Source organism: Camelus dromedarius, chromosome 14 (genome assembly GCF_036321535.1).
Source record: "Camelus dromedarius isolate mCamDro1 chromosome 14, mCamDro1.pat, whole genome shotgun sequence".
NCBI classification, from domain to species: Eukaryota; Metazoa; Chordata; class Mammalia; order Artiodactyla; family Camelidae; genus Camelus; species Camelus dromedarius.
The window spans coordinates 35,358,810-35,385,056 of NC_087449.1; the positions used below are offsets into that span (position 1 = coordinate 35,358,810).

Sequence of the window (26,247 nt, forward strand, 5' to 3'; positions counted from 1 at the left end):
ACCCAGTTCTCAATTTTCATTAACAGGTAACCTTGGACGGGTGGACCAGGTCTCTGAATTTGAATATGATTTGTTCATTAGGCCGGATACTTGTAATCCACGCTTCAGAGTCTGGTTCAACTTTACTGTTGAAAATGTGAAAGAATCACAGGTGAGGAAAATAGTGGATACCTTCAGTGTGGTCTTGGTAAGAAGATTATGCTTATGTTTTATTTTAGAAATATCCTAATAATGGTCATATTAGGAATATATTCTTATATATCTGTGACAGTGATACTGTTTTATTTCAAGAGATATAGGGTAATAACTATAATATGCTGACTTTTGTTATCTGGTATTTATTAAAAATACAAATAGATTATCTAAGAACACAAAGTGTTCTTTACTGATTGAAGCAGTAGTGTGATGTGTGAGGCTTACTTGGAGGACACCATAAGGAACCCCTGAAAGTGACTTGTTATTATGTTTATTATGGAGAGCTGTTCTGTGTATTATTTCTTCTTTATGAGACTGGTGAGGGACATTTCTCACAGGACTCAGTTTCAAAAAAAGCTGTTTCTTCTGCTATATAACAAGGTCTTTATATCTTAAAAACAATATGATTCTTGTAACTCATCCTACTTTTCCCTTTGCTTTGGCCACTGCAAAGCTCATAGCCGATTTTATAGCCCTATGTAATGATTCTGGAAAACTTTTTTGGCTTGTGTTTCTGTGTACTAAGTTTTCTGTTATTCTGATAGTATTAATCTTTAACCATAATTTCTTTATCTACATTTTCTAACATAACAGTGTATGTTTTTATGATCCTGTTCAAATCTGTTTTGAATGAAAAGTATTGATGAAAATGGAAAGAACTAAGATATATGCTTTGAATAAACATTAATAAAAATCTAATCCCAAAAAATAAGTTATCATTCTCTGATTTTGAGAGAGCTGATTTTGGAAGACTCTATGCAAACTTTGTACACATAGTGATAAAATTCTTTAAAGCAGTTGAAACCATAGCCCTATAATCTAACATCTGCCTTCTCCCTTCAGGGTCATCTTTTTCTAGTGTATTTGGGAGAAAGTGAGAAGTTTAATTTCCCCTCTCAAGTCAATCTGGCCTACTTGCTCTTTCACGTGGTTGCTTGTTTCTCTCCATTTTGCTGTACTGTAACTTGAGTCATGTGTTAGGCAGGCAGTGGTCAGTGTCTGGAATTTAGGGATCCTGGTTCTTCCTTGACACATGCTGTTCCTGGCATGCTGACTTCCGCAGAAGAGGGGTTCAGGAATACCCACTTCACTTTACTGCCAATTCTCTTAATTCTCTACGACACCACTGACACAGGACTGAGTGTAGTTTAGAGCCAACTAGAAGGAATTAAATATATGGGAGAACTCTGAACATTGTCAGCTAAATATGATTTATCTCAACAGTTTGGGACAAGTGAGAAAAGGAAAGTTAAACCCCACACAGATTGTTGCCCAAGGACAAACTTTAGTTCCTTGCTTTGCTTCTTGGTTTTCCTTACTCTCCCATGAGAGAATTCCTTTTTCAATTTTTCATAGTAAGATTAGTATTATTTCTCCCTTCCAACTACTTTAAGGAAACCTACACTTTACCTACAGGGCTTCACCTGACCCTAGGATTTTCCCTCTTGTTCCACCAAGACAGTAATCCTCAAAGTGCTTTTTCCAAAGACTGTATCATGGAGTCTTGAGAGTATAGCTCACAGCAAAAGGCTTTAGCCAAATGTACAAGATTTAGTCTTGGTACTCCAAGTTTGGATTCCCTATGAAGATCTCTCTGCAACCTCTCATTCTTCTGTTGGTTTTCTTGTCTCATGTCAGTAATTTACAGTTGCCATATACACACACCACTGAAAAACAAACTAATTCCCAGGCAGTATAGTCAATTCATATGAAGGAAGGGCAACATATTTTTGAAAAGCAGTATGATCTGCCAGGATTTCTAAATTCACAACGGAGATTATACTCCTTTCCTCTGAATACACAGCATATGCATGTCTTTCTGCTTGTCTAGTGCATACAGGAATCCACTAACTCCTACGAAATGAAATCAATTATTTTTCAAACAACAGAGTCATCTGTTCTCATTATATCCTTTGCTAAGTAGAGATTTAGCAAAAGCTCTGAAATTATAGTGTTTTTAAAAACTGGGCCACATTAAATTCCTAGCCTAGTTTTTCTTTCACTTAGTCTCTCTTTAAAGAGTATCCTTATAGAGTTCCTATGGTCACGATGAGGGGCTGGGGAGTGGGACGGCTAGAGTGTCAGCAAAATGTGTTTCTTAAGTTATATGACCTGAGATAGTCTTTTGGACAAGTTGCTCATACATTTCCGTTTCTTGTTCTTTGTTCTTCTAGTTTGCTTAAAGGTATATTCTTTTTGTTGTTTAAAATGTGTCTTCCAGAGTGTTATAATTTTCACATTACATGTTAAAGTCATACGGTCTCTTTTGCAGTATTGTCTATCATTCAAGCAAGTAACAAGAATATGTTCCAAGGGATTTTCTAATAAGACAGTCGGTGCTGTTTTATGGATGCTTATTTTTAAAGTTGCAGTAACCAATACTTGCTTGGTCTGTCCGAGTTCTGTCTTCCTATCTGGTCCTACTCTACCTTGTTACAATTAGAAATCATGAACATGTTTATCTGGTTTCCTGGAGCCTGATGCTTTATCAGCTTCCTCCTGTGGCCCATTGCTTCGTCAACTGTAATCATATTATATAGTTATGGAAATCTGTCTCAAGAAGGCATAAAGATCTGCTGGAAAGATACAATACATATCTCTAGCTCACAGGATATTTGTTTTCATGGTTGTCTACATGAAAGAGAATGTTTTTACTATGAAGTTTGACTTATGAGGTCTGTTTTTATAACGTCTCTTCCTATAATCTTTTCCCATCTCTCCAATTTCCGTTAAAATGAGACCTGCATGAATGTAATCTAGTCAGGAACCTTATTTAGGGTTTGGTACTAGCGGGCAAGAGAAATATTAATCATCAAAGGCTGACACTATTAAATGAATGTTAAAAATCGAAGCATCAAATATGCTGTATAAACAGGTCTAGCTTCTGGGTTATCTTCCTTGATGTTTTTAGGAAGTGATAAAAGCTTGGAACATATGGTGCTGTACTCCAGGACTGATATATTAACACCCCCCCCAAAGTAGTTGCTAAATAGTACATTTGTAAGAATCTATGAAATCTAAACAACCTGGTATCTTTAATGAAAATTCATTTTCTCTCTGAAAAACCTATATTAAACATTCTTATGTGGAAATTTATTATTGATGTAGCAGAACATTCGTGTGATATGAAAGCAAATCTTTCTATTTAAATACTTAGGATAAAACTTAAGCCAATAAGAAGAAATAAAATGATATGCCTGGACTATTTAAATTAAACTCTGTTTTCCTTCCTTTGCATTCTATCTCTTTGAATTTATTTTTCTTCTTTCCGATTGTAAAAGTAACCAATGCTCAATGTAGCAAATTTGGAAAGTATAAATAATTATTAGAGGCAGAGAAAAAACAGACACACACACCCCCAGCTACCCCCTCTGCCACATAACACCCATAATCTTACTGCCTCGAAGCAAATACTGTTGACTTTTTGGTGTATTTACTTTTAGGCTATTTTATTTTTGGAGCATAATTACATTTGCACTGTATGTACATATTTATGTCTTACTTGTAAGGAAACTAAACAGTATCACAAGCAATTTTTTGTCATTATAAACCTCATAAACATGGCTGTACAATAACTAAGTGTTGTTGGACCATTTCTTTACTCTTGAGCATAAAGATTATTTCCATTATCTGTCATTATAAATAACACTGTAGTGAACATCTTTATATGTGAAATGTTACCCACATTTCATTTTACTTCCTTAGGATAAATTCCTGTGAGGGAAGTTGATATTTTTAGAACTCTTAATACATATTTTTAAATTGCTGCCACACAGTTTATACTATTTTTCTGTCTTATCAGCAGTCAGTGAGATGCTTTTTCATAAATTTCTTGTTTGGATTTGTTTAATGAACTCAGAAGTTCATACATTTAGAATAAATTTCTTCTTTTTTCTCACTTTGAAACATCACACAAATAAATGGGATATAATGCAAAGTTTCAGGCCTCTAATCATAAAGGAATTAATTGCATTCCAGTAACAAAGTGAGACAACAAAACAGACATATTTATTATTTCGACTCTCTCAATTCATCAATTCTGTTTTGTCCAGTTGTGCCAACTGAATGTCCTTTGAGGTATGTAAAGGGAGATTTTTAGAAAAGTGTTTCTTTAACAATGAAGTCTTTCTTACATTGTTATAAGCAGTAATATAGCTTAAACATACGCACACACATTTTTATATATGACATGTCTCAACTGGACTTTCAAATTCCAAGAGTTTGCTCCTGCTTTAGTCTCTATCCTGGAAATTTCAGACTAAGTGAAACTTCATCCTGGCTATGGCCAAAATCAATAGTCAACAGAAGCAGCATTTCAGATATGTGAAAGATCACAGACAATAGATTCAAATAGATTAGCGTTTATATTCTGAGTCATAATTGTGAGCTGTTTTACCATTCATCAGTTAAATTAATCTCGTGGTACCTCAGTTTTCCATCTGCAAAATGAGGATAATTATACTACTTCATGTGAGTGTTGTGAAAATTAAATGATAAAATGCATGTAAAGAGCCTGTCATGGTGTTTGGTAGATAGATAATAGAGACTCACTACTTGATGGCTATTGTTTTTATTAAAACACCTCAATAGTAGAAATAAACAGCAAGAGGAAAAACTACCACAACAAATATTACTAGATAACTACTACTGTTTTCTGTTCTGCTCTTTCTCCTTCTCTTTCTCCTTTTTCTGTTTGTTTTTCCCTAATCTTCTTTCTTTTTCTTTCAAATCTACTATTGCAAATTATCATCATCATACTACCATAAACATAAAGCAAATTATAATAGTTAGAATCTGGACTCTATGTTAGACATACCTGAATTTCAGGCTCAGCTTGGCCAATTGCTTCCTATCTCTGTGATAAAAGTCTCCTAACTGGCTCTCTCTTTCTGTCCTAGGCCTAACCTGTCTTTAATGTCTACTCTTAACAAGGAAATGGGAGTAATTTTACAATATAGGTCATCTCATATGATTACTCTGTTAAACTCTAATATTTTTGTATATCAGAGTAAAAGACAATGTCTCTAAAATGTCCCACCAGATGCTATAAAATCTTTACTCCATCCCACCCACCCTACCCTACCACTGTAATATGCACTTCTTTGACCACATTTTCTACTACTTTCTGCCTTGCCCACACAGCTGTGGCTTCTTTGCTATACCTCAAACAAGCCAGGTATGGCCCACCTTAGGGCATTGGCTTAGGGCAATGACTAGCTGTACTTGCAGGAATGTCCTTCTACCAGATATTTGTATAACAGATTTCCTTACTTCCTTTTACTTTGCTCAGATGTCACTCAATGAGGCCAATCTTAGGGACTATTCATTTTGTCCTCCTCCACACATCCCTCTTATTCTGTTCTACTTTTTCTTTTAGAAACTATCAATTTATAACGTACTATTTAATTAGTTAATTTATTGTGTCCATTTTTTGTCCTTGCTTTGCCCTTAATGATATACCTAGAATGTAAACCTTGCAAGTGCAAGCATCTTTTTTTCTCTCTTAATTGTATATTCCAAGTGCCCACAACAGAGGGGTGGTCATTAGGTAACTGCTGAATAAATAGCATATCCTCCATAATTCTTTCAATCTACTTTGATGTCTTTTAATAAAGTTTTATAATTTTTTTCTTAAAGGTCTTTACACCCTACACATCCTTGTTAGATTTACACTTAGGCATCTTAGTTTTTTTGTTTGTTTTCATGGTACATTGAATTTTTTTCTAATTATATTTTCTAATTTAGTATTGCTAATAAAAAGGAACATTACTAAATTATACACTTTGATCTTATATCTAGGAACATTTCTCAGTTATTTATTATTTTTAAAAGTTTGCATATAGATTCTCTTTTTTCTTTTAGACAGCCATATCATTTGTAAATAATTACATGTAGGTTGTCAAATACTGCATGATTCAACTTACATGAGGTATCCACAACAGTCAGATTCATAGAATCAAGGACTGGAATGATTGCAAGGGGCTGGGAAGAGGGGAAATGAGGACTTACTAATCAACAGGTATTGAGTTTGAATAAGCAAGATCTGCTGTACAACATTGTGCCTATAGTAAACTTAAAAATCAAGAGGGTAGATATCATGTTAAATTTTCTTACCACAATATAATTAAAAAATTAAAAACAAAGAGTGGGATGATGAGAATTGGAGATATCTAATGCAGGCAGTATTTCTTTTGAAGAAGTTTGCTTCAAAGGGGAGCAAAGTTATGGAAAGGTAGCTCATGGAGCAAGCAGGGTTGAGAAAAAGGTTTGATTAAGTGGAAGAAATGGCTTATTTATATCCTGATTGGAATGATCTAATATAGAGCAAAGAACTGATGATGCAGGAGAGAAAAAGGATAATTTCTGGAGTGTTGTTCCTGAGTATTAAAAAGAGACAATTCATAAGATTGGCTTTAAATAGGAACACAGATATTTCTTGCATAGTAACAAGTGGGAGGGAAGATAGAGTCAGAGCAGATGCTAGTGAATGAATAGATAGTGGAAGTTATCTATGGAGGCTTACTTCTTATTCTGTCAGTATGCAGTTCTCTCATTGAAATAGTAAGCAAGATCATCAGCTGAGATTGATAGGGTAAAGGGTTTTGGAAACCATTACAAGGTATAAAATATGGTCATCAAGGAGAGTGGAAGAGTAAGTGAACTAAGGTAGAATGATATGATTTGTTAACAGTAGTAAAGGTAACATTGAGATATACAGTTAGGAATTTAAAGTTGCAGAAAACAATCTGGGTGTTTGTTTTTCATCTATCCTGTTTAGCTACAAGGCTGCAGATGCTGAATAGGGAGAAAGTTTGATTTAAGCATGGTTGTGTTTTTAATTTTTTTGAGGAAGTATTATTTTATTTTATTGTTATATTTTTCCATTTAAAATCAACTTGTTGAGATATAAGTTTCATACAATCAAATTAAAACATAACACGATCAAAATATAAAACATTTCCATCACTCGACAAAGTTCCCATACACTACCTTGGAGTTGATCCTTTCCCCAAATGTTTTACATTCTCACCAGCAATATGTGAGAATTCCTACTTAAAAAAAAAAAAAATCTTCCATTTCTCTCCTCATTTACTTTCTCCATTAAATACTTGACTGTATTTATAATATATTTGAATACATTTTAATAGCTATATAAAGACCTCTGAGAATTCTATTATCTTTGTCATTTTGGGACATATTTCTATTCATTCATTTTTTTTCTAGTTACAGGTCACAGTTTTCTTCTTTGTGTATCTAATTTGTTTTTTAATTGGAGCCAGACGTTGTAATTGTTACATTGTTGAGTGTTTAGATTTTGTTTTCCTTCTTTAAAAATTGTTGAGTTTTTTATTCTGGCAGGAAGTTAAGTTACTTATAGAACACTGATCCTTTTGAGGCTTATTTAAAGTTTTGTTAGTGCAGGCCTAATGCAGTAATGGTTGTTTGGTCTCACTGGGTCCAGACACAACCTTTCTAGAGTATCTGCTGAGCCCTCCAAATGTTCAAAGGGATCTTTTAAATTTGTCTGGTTACAATTAGAATATCTCCTATTTTTGTGTCTTGAGAGCCAGAGTGGCCATGGGAGTTATCTCACTTGTTTCCGTTCTCTTAGGGATCCTAGCTTTGTGATGCTTATGGTTCAATGTCTGAAAACATCTATTTCAAATATTTTATTCAGTTGTTTAGTTGTTTATGTAATAGGGCAGATATGGAGCTAGTTATTCCATTGTGAAAATCAAGGCTTACTTTTAAGTATTGATAAGGCAGGTCTAGAGAATGGGCCTCCAGACAGAAATCCTTAGTGATCGGAGGCCTTACCTCATTTGTTTCCCCCGACTCTGTCTCAGGTATCAGTCGCGAGTTGCCTGCTATCTATTGTCTAAAAAACAGCTGTTTTGTTTGTGTGTGTGTGTGTATCATTCTAGTTATTTGTGGTTGGAGGGTAAATTCAGTACCAGACAGTTCATTATGACTGGAAACAGACCATGGCTGTGGTTTTTGTTGTTGTTGTTTGTTTGTTTGTGTTTGTTTTAGCAATACAGACCACAAAATAAGAAAGGATGAGAGAGTCCAGGATACATGCAAGAAAGCTTGACGAAGAGAGAGCACAGTAAGGGGATGAGGAGTAATGAAAAAGTGAAGGGTAATAAAAACATGATAGAACAGTGCATTGAAGGTAGAATGGCCATATCGTCCAAACTCAGTCAATTTTGAGAGTGAAAGATGCTCTACTAATTACAGCTGGACAGTAGACATAAACCAGAACTTTTCTAGGCAGGGACTTTTATTTACTCTTGTCAGAGATTCTGATGGAGTCAGTAGTTAGTGTCCGACAATGAGTAAGCTGCAAAGAGGAGACGTTATCATCAGAAAGCAGGATGAGTGTAAGAAAATAGAAGGAATTACAATTATTGTAACTATTAGAAATATCAAGGTGTAGAGTATTACTATGGGAAGATAAGATAGTGGACAGGAGGAACTCAAAGGAGCCAGAGTGTGGGAAAGATTGTCTCTGTATATGTTGGAGAAATGTCATTGAGGCCTAAACAACAATCATTGAAAAATTAGAAGGAATGACAGAGAGTTCAGAGATGACACAGATAATGAGAGATACTGGAGGGAAAATATGATAAAATGAGATTCAAAGCTATGTTTACGGTAGTTAAAGCTCAATATTATAAAGATGTCAGTTCTCCCAGAATCACCCTTTAATACAAATGCAATTGATACCCTCTCATATTTTTTTTCAGAGAACTTGACAAGGTATTTCTAAAATTCATGTAGAAAAGCGAAGGGCCAAAAATAGCCCAGCCAAACTTGAAGAAGAATAATGAGAGGATATATACTTATTTTATGGAAACCTGTATTTCAGCTAACAGGTTTTATTTATAGCAATAGTGACTGAAATAGAATGATATTGTCATAAGAATAGACAAATAGTATAAATGAATAGACTAGAACTCAGAAACGAGGCTGTTTATATAAGGGAACTTGATATATGACAGAGGTTGCATTACAAAATAGTAGGAGTAGTAGAGCCTATTCAGTCAGCAAAGTTGTATAGCAAACAATACCCTTATCGTGTTATTTTTAAAATCCTTATAGATGGATTAAAGATTTAAATATGAAAACAAAAATGTGAACTATGAAAATAAGTATAAAATAAATATTTGATTGGCTTTGGGAGTAGGGTTGAATTTCTTATTCAAGGTGCAGAAAAGCAAAATCATAAAGAAATAGATTGATAATTTTGAGTTTGTAAAAATAAAGTCTATGTGACAAAAGACCTAAAGTTGGAAGATAGGCACTATTTTAGGAAAATAAATTTTTGCAATATATTACAGTTATAAGATTGGTATCCAAAATACATACAGAGCTTTTACTAGAATAAAAAAATAAAAGAAAACTAAATAAGTCAAGGATATGAGTAGGCAACTCAATGGAAAACTAAGTAATAATGCAAATAGAGCTATTCTCACAGAGTTTGGGTTGGGGACAAGAAATTTTCTTAGCAGTAAGGAAAAGAAAGAAGAGAGAAAACTTTCTTAAGTACACTGGCATGTAAAATACACCTCTTCTGATTGTCCTGATCATATTAGAATGTAGTGAGGAAAAGTATGAGCTTGGTGCCACAGTCTTCATTCTGTTACTTGCCAGCTTTGTGTCCTTGGACCAGTTACATAACCCTGTTAGGCTCCAGTTATTCATCTGAATTTGAATTTAGTTTAATACAACCTGCCTTGAGATATTGTTTTGAAGATTGGTAATAGATGTTTATAAAACACCTAAACAGCGTCTGCAACATGGGTACATATTTTTATTAGTTGTTTAAGTAAACTTATTGATTGAAATTCGTGGTATATTTACTTTAGGGTGGTTTTTATAAAATGCATCATAAGTTAGCTGTATTTCTGATTCATGGAGTCAGAAGTTCCTTGTTCAAGGAAATATTCAGAAGGTAGGCACTCAATATATAGAAAATACGTAAAGCTTAAGGAACTTGCATGTCAGCTATATTATTTCAGTTTTAGTGTACATACTTCCAACGTGAATACATTTTCATTCTTTCAAGTTGGTTTCTATTATTTTTACCTGAAATCTTTTACAGAGAAAAATTTGAGTTCTGACAATTGGTAGTAAGTCTAAAAACTATACCTGAAATTATTTCTTTGCATATTTATAATCATGATATATATATCCAATGCATTTGTGTGTTTATAATGTTAGTGTATTTTTTCATTATATCAGTTATATTAGATACTATTATAATTTAAAATGATAGCATTCAAGTATAAGCTTAGTTGGCATTACACTTTGTAGTATTTATTACATAGAGATTTTACTACTGTAATAGTCATAAATGATTTTTGTATTGTTACGCCCAACAGACATACTATACCCAATTATCTTAATTTATTTTGCATTTCATATTATTGACAGTTTACTGTTGGAAATTCTGTTACCTTGGCTTATTTCTTCTGATTCTCATTCATAGGTTTTTCATCTACAAGCTCCTTAAACATTGATGCATTATTCCCTCTCATATCATCACATCTTACATCTTACGTCTCTTTTCCTATATTCCCAATACTATCTAAACTTGAAACTCTCTCCTGATGTTAAAACTCCTAGTTTTAACTGCCTTTTGGATATCACCGCTGAATGGCTCGTGGGTATCCCGAAATCATCATTGACAAAACTCTTTATTTTACCCTCTCTATCCACTTCTACTACGTACTCTATATCCAGTGAACGTTACTACTATCTATGCAGTCATTCCAACTAGAAAAATAGGAGTTATATTTCACCTATGGATCCAGATCTAAAAATAGTAATCATGATAATTATCATGATATTAATATAACCACAATTTATTGATCACTTATGCTGTGCCAGTACCGTACTAAATGTTTATATGCAATCTTCCCAACTCTAAAAGGTTGGTATTATTGTTATTATTATCTTCATTTTATAGATGATAAAATAAAGTTTGCCCCTTGATTCTAGCACCTTTAAAATAATTTCCTAAATTTATCTATGTCTTTCTATCTCTGCTACAATTATTCACATTTAGTCTGCTATCTTATGTTGCCTGGATTATTATGACAGTTGTCTTCTAACATGTAGCTTTGTCCAGTCTTGTGCTATTTAAGTCCATCCTTCACATTGGAGCTGGAATATTCTATCTACATTGCAAATTTGACCTTGTCACTCCACTGCCAAACCTCTTAACCAGCTTCCTATTGCCTTTATAGTAAAGTCCAAGCTTCTTAGCTTGGCATTTGGTACTCTTCATGATCTGGCTCCTATCTAGTCTGCCTTGCCATTAACATTTACTGATCTTCTTGCAGTTTCCTGCAGAGACCATGTTGTTTCACACCTCCCTGCATTTTGCTATCTCTTTCCTGTAATGGCCTTCCAATATCTCCTTATTTGGATTAAGCACAAGCTTTGGAATCAGACTGCCAGGGTTTGTGCTCTACTTTAACTATTTACTGTGTGACCTTGGGTAAGATATTTTATGTTAGTTGCCCATCTAACTGATATAATTTATACAAAGCTGTTGAAGTATTTTCTGACAGATAGAAAGCCCTCTGTATTTTTCTTATCTTTAATATTCAACGAATATTTATTGTGTATGATATGCCAGACACTTTTCTGGGTACTCAGGTGTCAGCAACAAATAAGATAGAAAAGTCCTTCTGTTCTGGGGAAGCTTCTGTTCTGTTATGAGAAGGCAATAAATATGATCAAGTAAACAAATAAGATATTTTTAGAAAGTAGCAAACACTACCATAGTTTGTTTATCCACTGAGGGAGTTTTGCAGATGTATCCAGTTTTTGGCAGTTATGAATTAAGCTACTATAAATATTCTTATACTTTTTTGTGTTTGTGAATGTAAGTTTTTATTTCACTTGGGTAAATACTTGGGAGCAGGATTGCTTAGTCATATGGTAAATGTACGTTTAACTTTATAAGTAACTGATAAACTGTCAAAGGGTTTGTATCAATTTGTAAGGTATGAGAGTCCTAGTTATGCATATCCTTGCCAGCACTCAATATTGTCAATATTTTGTAATCCTAGCCTTTCTAGTAAATGTGCAATTGTGTATCATTGTAACTTTAATTTGACTTTGAAAATCTTTTCATGTGCTTATTTGCTTTCTGTATGTATTCTTTGATAAGGCAGCTCTTCAAATTTTTTTTAGTGCTTAACATTAGGTTGTTTGTTTTACTAAGTTTTGAGAGTTTCTTGTATGTTCTGAATATGTCATTTATCTTTTAAAAATTTTTTATTGAAAAATAGTAGTTTACAATGTTGTGTCAGTTCCTGATGTACAGCATAATGTTTCAGTCATACATGTATTCCCTTTCATATTCTTTTTCATTATAGGTTACTATAAGATATTGAATAAGATTTCCTGTGCTATACAGTAGAAACTTGTAATTTATGTATTTTATATATAGTAGGTAGTATCTGCAAATCTCGATTTCTGAATTTATCCCTTCCCACACTCTTTCCCACCCTGGTAACCATAAGTTTGTTTTCCATGTCTGTGAGTTTGTTTCTGTTTTGTAAATAAGTTCATTTGTGTCATTTTTTTTATATTCCACATATAAGTGATATCATATGGTATTTTTCTTTCTCTCTCTGGCTTACTTCACTTGGAATGACAATCTCCAGGTCCATCCATGTTGCTGCAAATGGCATTATTTTATTCTTTTTTTGTGGCTGAGTAGTATTCCAGTGTGTGTGTATGTGTATGTGTATGTATATGTGTATGTATGTGTGTATCTCACAACTTTATCCAGACATCTGTGTATGGACATTTAGGTTGTTTCCTTGTCTTGGCTATTGTAAATAGTGCTTCTGTGAACACTGGGGTGCATGTATCTTTTTGAGTTAGAGCTTCCTCCAGATATATGCCCAGGAATGGGGTTGCTGGATCATATGGTAAGTCCATTTATAGTCTTTTGAGGAATCTCCATACTGTTTTCCATAATGGCTGCACCAAAATACATTCCCACTAACAGTGTGGAAGTGTTTCCTTTTTCCCACACCCTCTCCAGCATTTATCATTTGGAGACTTTTTAATGATGACCATTCTGACTGGTGTGAGGTGATACCTCATTATAGTTTTATTTGCATTTCTCTGATTTATCATGTGTTTTGTAAATATTTTTTTCCCAGACTAGGGTTGATGTTTTTTTCCTTTAACTGTATCTTTCGAAAGAACAAATTTGTGATTTTTGTGAAGTCAGATTTATCAATTTTTGTTCTTTTATGGATTATACATTTGACTGATATCAATTCTAAGAAAGTATTGTCCAACTCAAGGTAAAAAGTATTTCCTATGTTTTCTTCTTAAAGTTTCATGGTGTTAGGTTTTATATTTAAATGATATTTAAATGATACATTTGATTTGAATGTATCAATTTAAATTAAAATGATGTATTTTAACTTATTACAATTTTTATTGAAATATAGTTGATTTACAATATTATATTAGCTTCAGGTATACAATGTAGTGATTCAGTGACTTTAGAGATTATACTACATTATAGTTAATCTGAAATATTTGTTTATAGTTAATTTGATTATACTTAACACAAAAATATTTGGTATATTCCCTCTGGTATATAATATATCCTTGTAACATATTTATTTTACACATAGTAGTTTGTACTTTTTAATCACCTACCCTCATGTTGTCTTTCCCTCTTTCCATCTCCCCCATGGTAACCACTAGTTTGTTCTCTGTATCTATGAGTCTGTTTCTGCTTTGTTATTTTCACTTACTTGCTTTATTTTTTAGCTTCTACATACAAGTGATAACATACAATGTTTGTCTTTCTCTGGCTGACTTATTTTACTAAGCATAATACCCTCCAGGCCCATCCACATTGTAGCAAATGGCAAAAATTGCAGGGTAATATTCCATTGTATATATATTTATATATACATATATATGTGTATACCACATCTTCTTTATCCATTCATCTGTTGATGGACACTTAGCCTGCTTCTATATTCTAGCTATTATAATTAATGCTGCTGTGAACATTGAGGTGCATTGTCTTTTTGAATTAGTGTTTTTGTTTTCTTCTGATATTTACCCAGGAGTGGGATTGCTGGATCATATGGTAGTTCTCATTTTAGTTTTTTGAGGAGAACCTTTGTACTGTTTTCAGTAGTGGCTACACCAATTTATAATCTCAGCAACAGTGTACGAGGGTTTCCTTTTCTCCACATCCTTACCAACAATTGTTATTTGTGGTCATCAGGCTTTGATGACTGATGTCATAGACAGGTAGGAGGTGAAATCTCATTGTGATTTTGATTAGCATTTCTCTGATGATTAGTGATGTTGAACATATGATGGTGCCAATTTATATAGAGAAAAACATTTTCTCTAAGATTATAAAATTGTCTATAGATTGGGGTAGTTACATTTCACCATTCGTTGTGCTTTAGCATTAGTATTATATGATGTGATATGAGATGGTTACTTATGAGAATAAACTCCCTTATTAGCTTAACACTGAGGAGTTTCATGTTGGATTTTTTTTTTTTTTTTTTTTTTTTTTTTTTACTATTTATGTGTGTTTTCTAAGTGCTGAACAATTAAAAAAAGATCCAAATTTAGACTGGAAACTTATTGTGACATAAACTTATAAATATTGCTGTTGCAATATAAATAAAACACAGATGTAGAAGTAAAAATGATCTTTATGCAAATGAAACTTTGAGTAGTAGAAACAGAACATCTTAGGCTAGATGAGTCTTAAAGCTATGGTTTGTTTGGCTGATCTACTGCCAAAGGAATGAGAGATTGATATTTAAATTTCATGCAAAGTTTCATGGGTAGTCTAAGCCTTGCTTTGGCAGAACAAAAGCAATAAAATCTTGAGAAAAGGCACTGAAACTTTTATAGTCTTTGATTTGCTGAATGTATAGAGAAAGCTTTGGAGTCTAACCATATGAACTGTCAGAAACTCTCATTATGCGCCCTTATGAATTTGAAGTGGCCCATCCTGCTTGGAACCTGCCCTATTTTTGGGTTCACCTTTGGATTTCAGGTAGCTTGCTTATAGCATGTGTATATAAACAAACTAAATGCTGATGACACTTTGATTTTAAACTCTTACTTTCGCTCTGATCGATCTTTTTAGCTGCCTGCCAGACCACCCCCACAGTAGTATTCAACAACTTTCCCCAAAGTCTCTATTAGCTTTTAGTCTTTTTAAGTTTATTGTACCATTGTCTACTTGATTAACCAGACTAGCAATTTGAGATTCTTCCTTTATAATTCATACGTTATTCATGCTGCCCGATCTATTTGGAAGGCCTTTCTCTAATTCTCACTTTGCCTGGTAAAATCTCTTCTGTTCTGAGAACCTTATTCTTGCTTCCAGACTGTGTGCCCAACAGCGTTCATTGCTGATGCTAACACGTCATGGTTACCACATGATGTAATTGATAGATAGTTTGTGTACCACTTTCCAATACCACTCTCGTATTTTTAGCTACTTTATATTAGGGACTGAGACTTGGTTTCTTATTTTTATTTCTGTAAAACAGAGCTTGTTAGGAGGATTTAATATGCTAATACTGGGATATAATAAGCACCAATAACTCTTAGCTATTATTATTACTGTTGTTATTATTTATTACTATTATTATCTTGATTTCTCCAATACTTGATAAATTATGCCTACCTTTAAAAATGGGTATGTTAACAAAATAAATGTGTTTATCTCTGGAGGGGCAATCTAGTAATGGCTGTTTTCTGACATCTAGACCCAGCTCTTTTGGGGTAATCATATTTTCCTCCCAGGCTGATATGCTTCTCTATCTAGTGCCTTTTCTTCCTGAATTTATGCCTGAACCCAGAGACCTGGTGTATGTGTTTCTCTTTCAACCCATATTTCAACCCAAAAATACATACAGGGATCTAAGAACTAGTGAACTATGTCTGTATATAGATATTAAGGTAAAATTCTAAATGAACACTAAAGAGGACTGCAAGTCAGTGAAAATATAGACTTGATACAGTCTAAGACTTGATACAGCTTTTAAAACTCAGCATAGACGTTTTTATGTAGAAGCTTTCTCTGAGCCCCTTGACTGTTAGGTACCCACTTATTGCTTCTATAGTCCTCTCTGTCTCCCTCAATTATAGCGTTTAGCACACTATGATGAAAATTTCTATCTCTCCTCTGAGACTGTGAGCTCCTTTTTTTTTCTTCTTAACTTTTATTGAGTAATAGTCATTTTACAATGTTGTGTCAAATTCTAGTGTAGAGCACAATTTTTCAGTTATATATGAACATATATATATATATATATATATATATATATATATATATATATATATATATTCAGTCACATTTTTTTTCTCACTATGAGCTACCACAAGATCTTGTTTATATTTCCCTGTGCTATACAGTATAATCTTGTTTATCTATTCTGCATTTTAAAATCCCAGTCTGTCCCTTCCCACCCCCTGCCCCCCTGGCAACCACAAGTTTGTATTCTATGTCTATGAGTCTGTTTCTGTTTTGTATTTATGTTTTGTTTTGTTTTGTTTTGTTTTGTTTTGTTTTGTTTTGTTTTTAGATTCCTCATATTAGTGATCTCATATGGTATTTTTCTTTCTCTTTCTGGCTTACTTCACTTAGAATGACATTCTCCAGGAACATCCACGTTCCTGCAAATGGCGTTATGTTGTCGGTTTTTATGGCTGAATAGTATTCCGTCGTATAAATAGACCACATCTTCTTTACTCAGTCGTCTGTTGATGGACATTTAAGCTGTTTCCATGTCTTGGCTATTGTAAATAGTGCTTCTATGAACATTGGGGTGCAGGTGTCTTTTTGAAGTAGGGTTCCTTCTGGATTTATGCCCAGGAGCGGGATTCCTGGGTCATATGGTAAGTCTATTCCTAGTCTTTTGAGGAATCTCCATACTGTTTTCCACAATGGCTTTCCTTACTTCCCTCTCCCACTCTTAATGATTTAGATGTCTTCTTTTACAATTTTGTGTTTATTCTTTTTGTAATTCATGGCAGTTATCTCCTTTCCAGTTATGAGTTTCTCATTTTTGTAGCATCCTGCTTCTTTTCTATTTAGAGTAGACCTGTGAGTATTTCTTTTAGCACGGGTTTAGTGTTGCTAAACTCTTTTAGTTTTTGCTTGTCTGTGAAGTTCTTTATCTCTCCTTCTGTTCTAAAGGATAGCCTTGCTGGATAAAGTATCCTAGGCTGCATCTTTTATTCATTTGAGTATATCTTGCCACTCCCTTCTGGCCTGTAGTGTTTGTGTAGAGAAATCAGCTGAGAGCCTTATGGGGGTTCCCTTGTAACTCACTCTTTGTTTTTCTCTTGCTGCCTTTAGGATCATTTCTTTATCCTTGACTCTGGCCATCTTGATTATGATATTTCTTGATGTGAGTCTGTTTGGGTTCTTCCTGTTTGGGGCCCTCTGAGCCTCCTGTACTTGGATATCTGATTCCTTTAGGTTTGGAAAGTTTTCAGTCATGATTTCTTCAAAGACCTTTTCAATTCCCTTTGTTCTTTCTTCCCCTTCTGGAACCCCTATTATGCATGGATTGGCACGCTTTATATTATCCCATAGGTCCCTTATATTGTTTTCATTGTTTTTTATTTGTTTTTCTCTCAGCTCTTCTGATTGGGTGCTTTCTGTTGTCCTGTCTACTAGGTCACTTATTTGTTCCTCTGCATTATCTAGCCTGCTTTGTACAGCCTTTAGGTCAGCTCTCATCTCAGCAAAATGACTTTACTAATTCTACTTGGTTCTTCTTTATAGTTTCTATTTCATTTTTGACATCTTTTATATCTCTAAACACTATTTCTTTTAGTTCCTTCAGTACTTTAATCACTTCTTTTTTGAAATCTTGATCTAGTAGGCCATCAATGTCTATTTCCTTGATCGTGCTTTCAGGGGATTTCTCTTGATCTTTTAATTGGGAATGGTTCCTCTGCTTCTTCATATTGCTCATATCTCTCTGGCACTGTGGCTTAAGGAGTATCAGTTATCTAGTTCTCCTGGAGACGCTGTGCTCTTAACGATTTTATTGAGAGTTCTTTGTGTCTTCGCCCTGTTTTGCGAACTCAGCTTGCTGTTTCCAGAAGCCCTTTGTTGGTGCCCTCTTCTGTGCTGCTCCCAGTGGCTGTCAGCTCGCAGATTGCGCCCCCTCCCAACACTGGGTCAGGTGCTGAGCTCTTATCTCATGGGTGGGCAGGTCGCTCCCCTCCTGATGCCTCAGTCAGATGCTGCACTCGGGGGAGGCAGGTGGGCAGATCGTGCCCCCTCCCAGCACTGTGGTCAGGTGCTGCGTTCCTGCCAGGAAAGCGGGTTGCCACCCGCCCTTTCCCGGCGCTGGTCGCTCTGCTGCTCTGTGCAGCTGCCCGCTCTGCCACGGGTTGCCGTTCTGAAGGCGGGCTCGGGGAAGACCTCAGAACAGCCCCGCCTCTGCTCCGTGCCAGATCTCAGCTCTGTGTTTATCTTGGTGGCGTGAGTTCTCTGAGGTGCCAGGGCAGAAAGATCTTACCTGCCTCCAGCTGTAAACAAGTCTCAGTCTTGTCTAGGAGGTTTCAGAGCCCCCAGGTGCGGATTCAGGTCTTGGCCCCATCCCCACCTGGGCGCTGTGCAGAGGAGAATATGGTGGCTGTGGCTGAGCCCCGCCTCTCTTCTTGCGAGAAGTGTCAGTAATGGCGGCGCAGGTTTGAGGAGACAAAGGCTATGGTGCCCCTACCCCCAGGGCACACCAGTGGTGTTGCTTTGTTTTGTTTGCAATTTTTGTGGGACCGAGGTTGTTCTACTCTGTATCCCCTCCCAGCCACGGCATGCAGCACCGTGCAGTCCCCGAGGGCTGCCTCAGTGCAGCCGCCCCAGTCCTCTGCCCGGCTCGGGCTGCCTGCCCTGGCTGCAGCTGCCGGCTCGCATCTCGGGCTGGGTGTTGCTGGGACCCTTTATGCCCGTTTAACTCAGTTCTGTCGGTTAAGGGGTGCTTCGGGCAGATCTGAGCCTTGGAGGCTCCCTCTCTGTCCCACTGGCCTCTCGGTTGGAGAGGGGAGACCCAGCGAACAAGCGCCAGTCCTCCTTTGCCGCTCCCTCCCCGTGGGATCAGCCCCCCACTGTTTTGTTTTTCTTCTTTCTTTTTTCCTTTATTCCTACCAGATTTTTGGCGTCTTTGTCTTTTGAAGAGGACGATGTTCTGTAGGAGTTTGGCAGGTGTTCTGGTTGGCTGAGTGGGTCTGTAGAGGTGAGTTTGGTGTATTTGTGGGAGAGGGTGAGCTGCAAGTGTCCTTCTACTCCACCATCTTGCTTCTCTCTCCGAGTGTGATCTCCTTGAGGGTAAATTTTGTCTTTTTTCTCTCTGTCTCCCTAGTACTAGGCAAGCTGCATAATTTGTGTGCAAAAAGAAAATGCAGGGCCCTTTATTAAACATCATTAATAATTTCAAATACCCATGAATCTGATCCTTCCCTGGTACTCTTTGCTCTGTTATGAAGTAGTAGGTTTGATGAATGAATCAATAACTGACTAAAATCCAAAGTACTGAAAAATCTCTGATAAGAGATTGCAATGACAATGACCTAAATTGAATAAGCATCAAAAGTGAGAGGCCAAGCTTTTCAACAATAGTTGGAGCTTTTAAACATAATCAATGGTGAGTCAGTAATCCACAAATTTTGTGTCCTCTTTATATATGTTTTTCAACCAAAGTAAAATATCTTATGTACTCTTTAAGTTGATAGGTAATTAAATTTGAATCTTTGATCCCAGAAGCTCTGTTTTTTTAAAAGAAATAGTTTGCTTTCTCTTCTTTAGTAGTCAGAGGCCACAATAGAAGAAAGCCACTTATTCTTAGAAAACTGAAGAGAAAACTTCCGCATTGGGAAGACATGAAATTTATTCTTGTTTGTTTGGCAAACCCAATAATTATCAGAAAAGTATTTTTGATGAGAATCAGAACAAAGAGTCTTCCATAGAAATTTACAGATGAGTCATGGTAGGGACAGAGTAATTTCTAATTTAGACACACCTTTTTATAACTTTTAGCTGTTAAAGCAGAGATGCTATAATTCTGCTTCCAGAAAGATATAATAGGCACATTTTCCTTATTTTTTCCACTAAGTACAACTAATCTCCTGGATGTTATATATAAAACAAACATAAGGAGACTCTGAGAGGTGGAATAAACAAGGAAGACCATCCAGAGACTCTGGATCTGAGGAACAATATGGCAGAAGGATGACATCATTGGAGTTCTACTGGGGAGCCTGAACTCTCACCTGCCACCAAGGAGTTACATGTATTCCTTCCTCTTTCTTTATGTGTCAATGGAGGATAAGTAGAGAACCAAAACTTTTATGCACAGCTGGTAGTTATGAGGTGGAACCCTTGTTTTCTCCACCAGAGCAGAATCTTAACAGAATTGCTAAAGCTAAAGACTTAAATGAGATACACAGTCTCATTAGATAATGCAAATAGTCTACATTACATTAAAAATTGACTTATTATAGCAAGAACAAGGGAATCTCAATTTGAAAGGCAAAAGACAACATCAATGTTGAGATGCCACAGCTGTTAGAATTATCTGACAATGATTTTTAAACAGCCATCATAAAAATTCTTCAACAGCTATTACAGACATATTTACATTAAAAAAGAAAAGAGTTCCAAGAAGTAAATAGAAGATAAAAAAAAAAAAGAACTACATGAGAATTTTAGAACTGGAAAATAAATTAAATTAAAAATCTCAGTGAATTAACTCAAAGAGTAGAGAGGAGAGAGGGAAAAATCAGTGAATTTGTTATAGAACATAAAAAGTATCCTTTCTGAACAGCATAGGTAAAGTAGTCAGAGAAAAATATGAACAGAGCAATGAAGACATGTGGGAAAATATTAGAGGAAAAATTAGAACACTAATATTGTTTTCAAAGCATGAAGAGGGAATACTTAAGATAGTTATGCTAAAAATGGTAGAGGGTAAAGGGTTGGAAAAAGATGTAAAGTTTTTGCACATTTCATTCAATCTAGTAAATATTAATATAAAGACACTGATAAGTTATGCATATATAATGTGATACCTAGAGAAATCACTAAATGCTGATCAAAGAGATACACTTAAACCCACTATAGATAATTCAATTGGAATTCTTAAAAAGATTAAAGAAAAGTTTAAGTAATCAACAGGAAGACTTGAAAAAAGAAAACAGAGAAATGAAAAACAAAACAAAAGGGTATAATCATGCCCTAACAGATCAGTAATTGCATTGAATTTAATGGTGTAAGTACACCAGTGAAAAGACCATGATTGGCAGTGAGACCAAAAAAAAAAAAAAAAACAAAAAAAACCCACCACTAACAACAAAGAACCAACAAAAAAATCCTCCACCAATATACTCATAAACTCAAAAGAAAAAAACAAACAGTCTAATTAAAGAGTGGGCAGAAGATCTGAATAGACATTTTCCCCAATACATACAAATGGCCAATAAGTACATGAAAATGTGCTCGACATCACTGGTCATGAGGGAAATGCAAATGAAAACCACAATGAGATACCACCTGTTAGAATGGCTTTTATGAAAAGGCAAGTGATAAGAAGTGCTGACAAAAATGTGGAGTTAGGGGGACTTCTATGAACTGTTGATGGGATGTAAACTGGTGTAGCTACTATAGAAAACAGTATGGAAGTTCCTCAGAAGTTTAAAAATAGAACTACCATTCAATCTAGCAATTCCACTTCTGAGTATATAGCCAAAGGAAATGAAAACACTATCTTAAGGTATCTGCACCTCAGTGTTTACTGCAGCATTATTTATAATAGCTAAGATGTGCAAACAACCTAGGTGTCCATAGATAGATGAATGGATAAAGAAATCACCATAGCTACCCCAACCTTTAGCACCACAACCCTGATCAGTCAGCATCCTCAACATTTCCTTCCTCCAGCAGGAAAAAGATTATTACTGACTGAAGGCTGGGGAAATGATTAACATTTTTAGCAATAAAGTATTTTTAATTAAGATATGTCCATTTTTTAGACATAATGCTATTGCATGCTTAATGGAGTACAGTATACTGTAAACACAACTTATATGCATTGGAAGAGCAAAAAATAAATTGTGACTTGCTTTATTGCGATATTTGCTTTATTGCAGTGGTCTGGAATGGAACTTCCAATATCTTCAAGGTATGCATATATATATATATAATGAAACATTATTCAGCAGTAAAAAATTATGTTATTTGCAACAATATAAATGGAACTTGAGGGCATTATGCTAAGTGAGTTAAGAGAAAGACAAATGCTCTGTGATCTCATGTATATGTGGAATCTAAAAAAAACTGAACTCGGAGAAGAGAGAAGATGGCGGAGTAGAAGGATGCTCGCAGCTCACCCTCTCCCACAAATTCACCAAGACTCACATCCACAGACCCACTCAGCCAACCGGAGCAGCTGCGGAACTCTGACAGAACATCGCTCTCTTCAAAAGATAAAGACGCCAAAAATCTGATAGGAGAAAAGGAAAAAAGAAAGAACAAAAGGCAAAGCAGAGCAGGACGGGTCCTGCAGGGAGGGAGCGGCAAAGGAGGACTGGCGCTCGTTCACTCGGTCTCCCCTCTCCAATTGAGAGGCCAGTGGGACGGAGGGGGAGCCTCCGAGGCTCGGATCTGTACAGAGCAGCCCTTGACTGACAGAACTAAGTTAAACAGGCACAGAGCATCACCCTGCCTGAGACGCGGGCTGGCAGCTGCGGGCAGGGCCAGGCTGCTCAAGCCCGGCGGAGGACGGGGGCGGATGCACTGAGGCAGCCCCGGGGGATTGCAAGGGGCTGCGCGCCGTGGCTGTGGGTGTACAGGGCAGAACAACCTGGGCCCTCCATAAAACAACACGGTTGATGTGCCCTGGGGGGAAGGGTGCATACCCCCATCTCTGAAAATCCACGGAAAGTTTTTGGGGGAAGAGAGGCGGGGCTCAGGCACAGCCGCCATATCCTCCTGCACTTAGCATCCAGGTGGGGGTGGGGGCTAAACCTGCATCCGCACTGAAGGGCTTAGCAGCCTCAGAGGCCAGACTGAGACTTGTCTACAGCCCGAGGCATATAGGACCCTTCCATCCTGGTCCCTCAGAGAACTTGCTCCGCCTAGACAAACAAGGAGCTGAGTTTTGGCCCGGAGCAGGGACAAGGCTATCCCTTGGTCTTCCCCGAGCCCACCTGCAGAGCGCCGACCTGAGGCGGAGCGCGCAGCCGCACAGAGCAGCGGAACTGCATGCTCCAGGAGAGGGAGGGCAGCCCCCCCGCCTTTTGGCAGGAACACAGCCCCTGACCAAGGTGTTGGGAGGGGGCGCGGCCCTTCCTCCTACCTGGCCAGTCTGCAACATCTGACTGCGGCATTGGGAAGGGCAGTGACCCGCCCGCCCACAGCAGAGGAGAGCTGCACCTGACCCAGTGTTGGGAGGAGGTGCGATCTGCTTGCCGACAAGTACTGAGAGCAGCACAGAAGAGGGCGCCAATGGAGGGCCTCTGAAAACAGCAAGCTGAGCTTCCAAAACAGGATGAAGACAGAAAGACTTCACATTAAAAGCACACAGACTCCAGGAGAACACCGACACCCCCCAACCTGTTTTTTTTTTTTTAATCTGTTTTTACCTGTTCTATTTTCTATCATCCTCTTAATTTTTACTTCTTAATTCATTTCTATTTCTCTTGGGGTTTGATGTCCTGTTATTGATTAGACACAGGTTTCAAATACATTTTTTCATCTTTCCCCCTTTTTTTTTAAGGTTTTAAAAGGATGTCTCAACCCGATTGATCTTCTGCTTCAACTCGCTCTTCTATTATTCATTATACACTGTTTTCAAACCTTCTTTCTCCCTTCTTTTAAAATTCTTTCTCTCTCGCTCTTAGTTTTTCTTTTTTTCCTAAGTCTTATTCCTAAATAGGCATTAGATAGATAAACTCCTTGAGGACCAAACAGATAACTGATACTCCATAAACCACAGTGCCAAAGAGGTATGAGCAAGATGAAGAAGCAGAGAAACCTTTCCCAATTAAAAGAACAAGAGAAATCTGCTGAAAGAAAGATCAATGAAATAGATATTGATAGCCTACTAGATCAAGATTTCAAAAAAGGAGTTATCAAAGTGATGAAGGAATTAAAAGAGATAGTGTTTAGAGATATAAATATGTCAGAAATGAAATTGAAGCTATAAAGAAGAGCCAAGTAGAGTGGGTAAACTCATTGACAGAGATGAGGAATGATCTAATAGCTGTGCAAAGCCTATTAGATAATGCAGAGGAACGAATTAGTGACCTAGAAGACAGGACAATAGAAAGCACCCATTCAGAAGAGCTACAAGAGAAGCAAATAAAAAATAATGAAAATAGCATAAGGGACCTATGGGATAATATAAAGCGTCCCAATCTTTGCATAATAGGGGTCCCAGAAGGGGAAGAAAGATCAAAGGGGATTGAAAAGGTTTTTGAAGAAATCATGACTGAAAACTTCCCAAACTTAAAGAAGGAATCAGATATCCAAGTACAGGAAGCTCAGAGGATCCCAAACAGGAAGAACCCAAATAGACCCACACCAAGACATATCATAATCAAGATGGCCAGAGTCAAGGATAAAGAAATGATTCTAAAGGCAGCAAGAGAAAAGCAAAGAGTGAGTTACAAGGGAACCCCCATAAGGCTCTCAGCTGATTTCTCTACACAAACACTACAGGCCAGAAGGGAGTGGCAAGATATACTCAAAGTCCTGAATGAAAAAAAGATGCAGCCTAGGATCCTTTATCCAGCAAGGCTATCCTTTAGGATAGAAGGAGAAATAAAGGATTTCACAAACAAGAAAAAGCTGCAGGAGTTTAGCAACACTAAACCCATGCTAAAAGAAATATTGAAAAGTCTATTCTAAATTGAAAAGCAGCAGGATGCTACAGAAATGAGAAACTCAGAATTGGAAAGGTGATAACTCATGAATTACAAATAAAATAAATACGAAATTATAAAAGAAGACATACAAATCACTGAGACTGGGAGAGGAGGCAGGGAAATATAGAATTTTTTTTCTTTCTTTTTAAAATTTTTTTAACGGTAGGATGGGTTTGAGATCATGTTACTATCAGTTTAATAAAAATAGTTATAGTAATGGGCTAATAGATTTATGAAAAAGGGTAACCACAAGCCAAAAACTTACAAGGGAGTCACAAAAATTAAATAAAATCCATGATAATACAAAGGAAAATTACCAAACCACAAAAGGAAGAAGAAAGGAACAAAGAGGATATACCAATTCAACTGCAAAGATAAGTTCAAAATGGCAATAAACACACATCTATCATTAATTACTGTAAATGTTAATGGACTAAATGCTCCAGTCAAAAGACACAGAGTGGCAGACTGGATGATAAAGCAAGAACCTTCAATATGCTGCATACAAGAGACCCACTTTAGGGAGAAGGACACATATAGATTGAGAGTGAAAGGATGGAAAAGGATATTCCATGCAAATGGAAAAGCCAAAAAAGCAGGTGTTGCAGTACTGATTTCAGACAAAATAGACTTTAAAACAAAGGCCATAAAGAAAGATACAGAAGGACATTTTATAATGATTAAAGGAGTGATACAAGATGAGGCTATTACACTTGTTAATATATATGCTCCCAATATAGGAGCACCTAAGTACATAGAACAATTACTAACAGAGATAAAGGGGGATATTGATGGGAATACAATCATAGATGGAGATTTTAACACTGCATTAACATCACTAGACAGATCTTCCAGGCAGAAAATAAACAAGGCAACAGAGGAATTAAATAATACAATAGAAAAACTAGATTTGGTGGATATTTTCAGAGCATTACACCCCCCAAAAATAGGATATACTTTCTTTTCAAGTGCACATGGAACATTTTCCAGGATCGATCATGTACTTGGGCACAAAAGAAACCTCAACAATTTTAAGAAGATAGAAATTATCTCAAGCATCTTTACTGACCACAATGC

The 26,247-nt window shown here is 36.3% G+C and overlaps 1 protein-coding gene across 1 annotated transcript in view; it reads left to right on the forward strand.

The window, feature by feature from the left end:
- AGBL4 (AGBL carboxypeptidase 4) overlaps positions 1-26,247 on the forward strand; it is a 1,119,623-nt gene that overhangs the window by 159,851 nt on the left and 933,525 nt on the right. Inside the window, 1 exon segment of the mRNA XM_064493604.1 lies at positions 27-187. Within this exon segment, the coding sequence (XP_064349674.1) occupies positions 27-187 (161 nt within the window).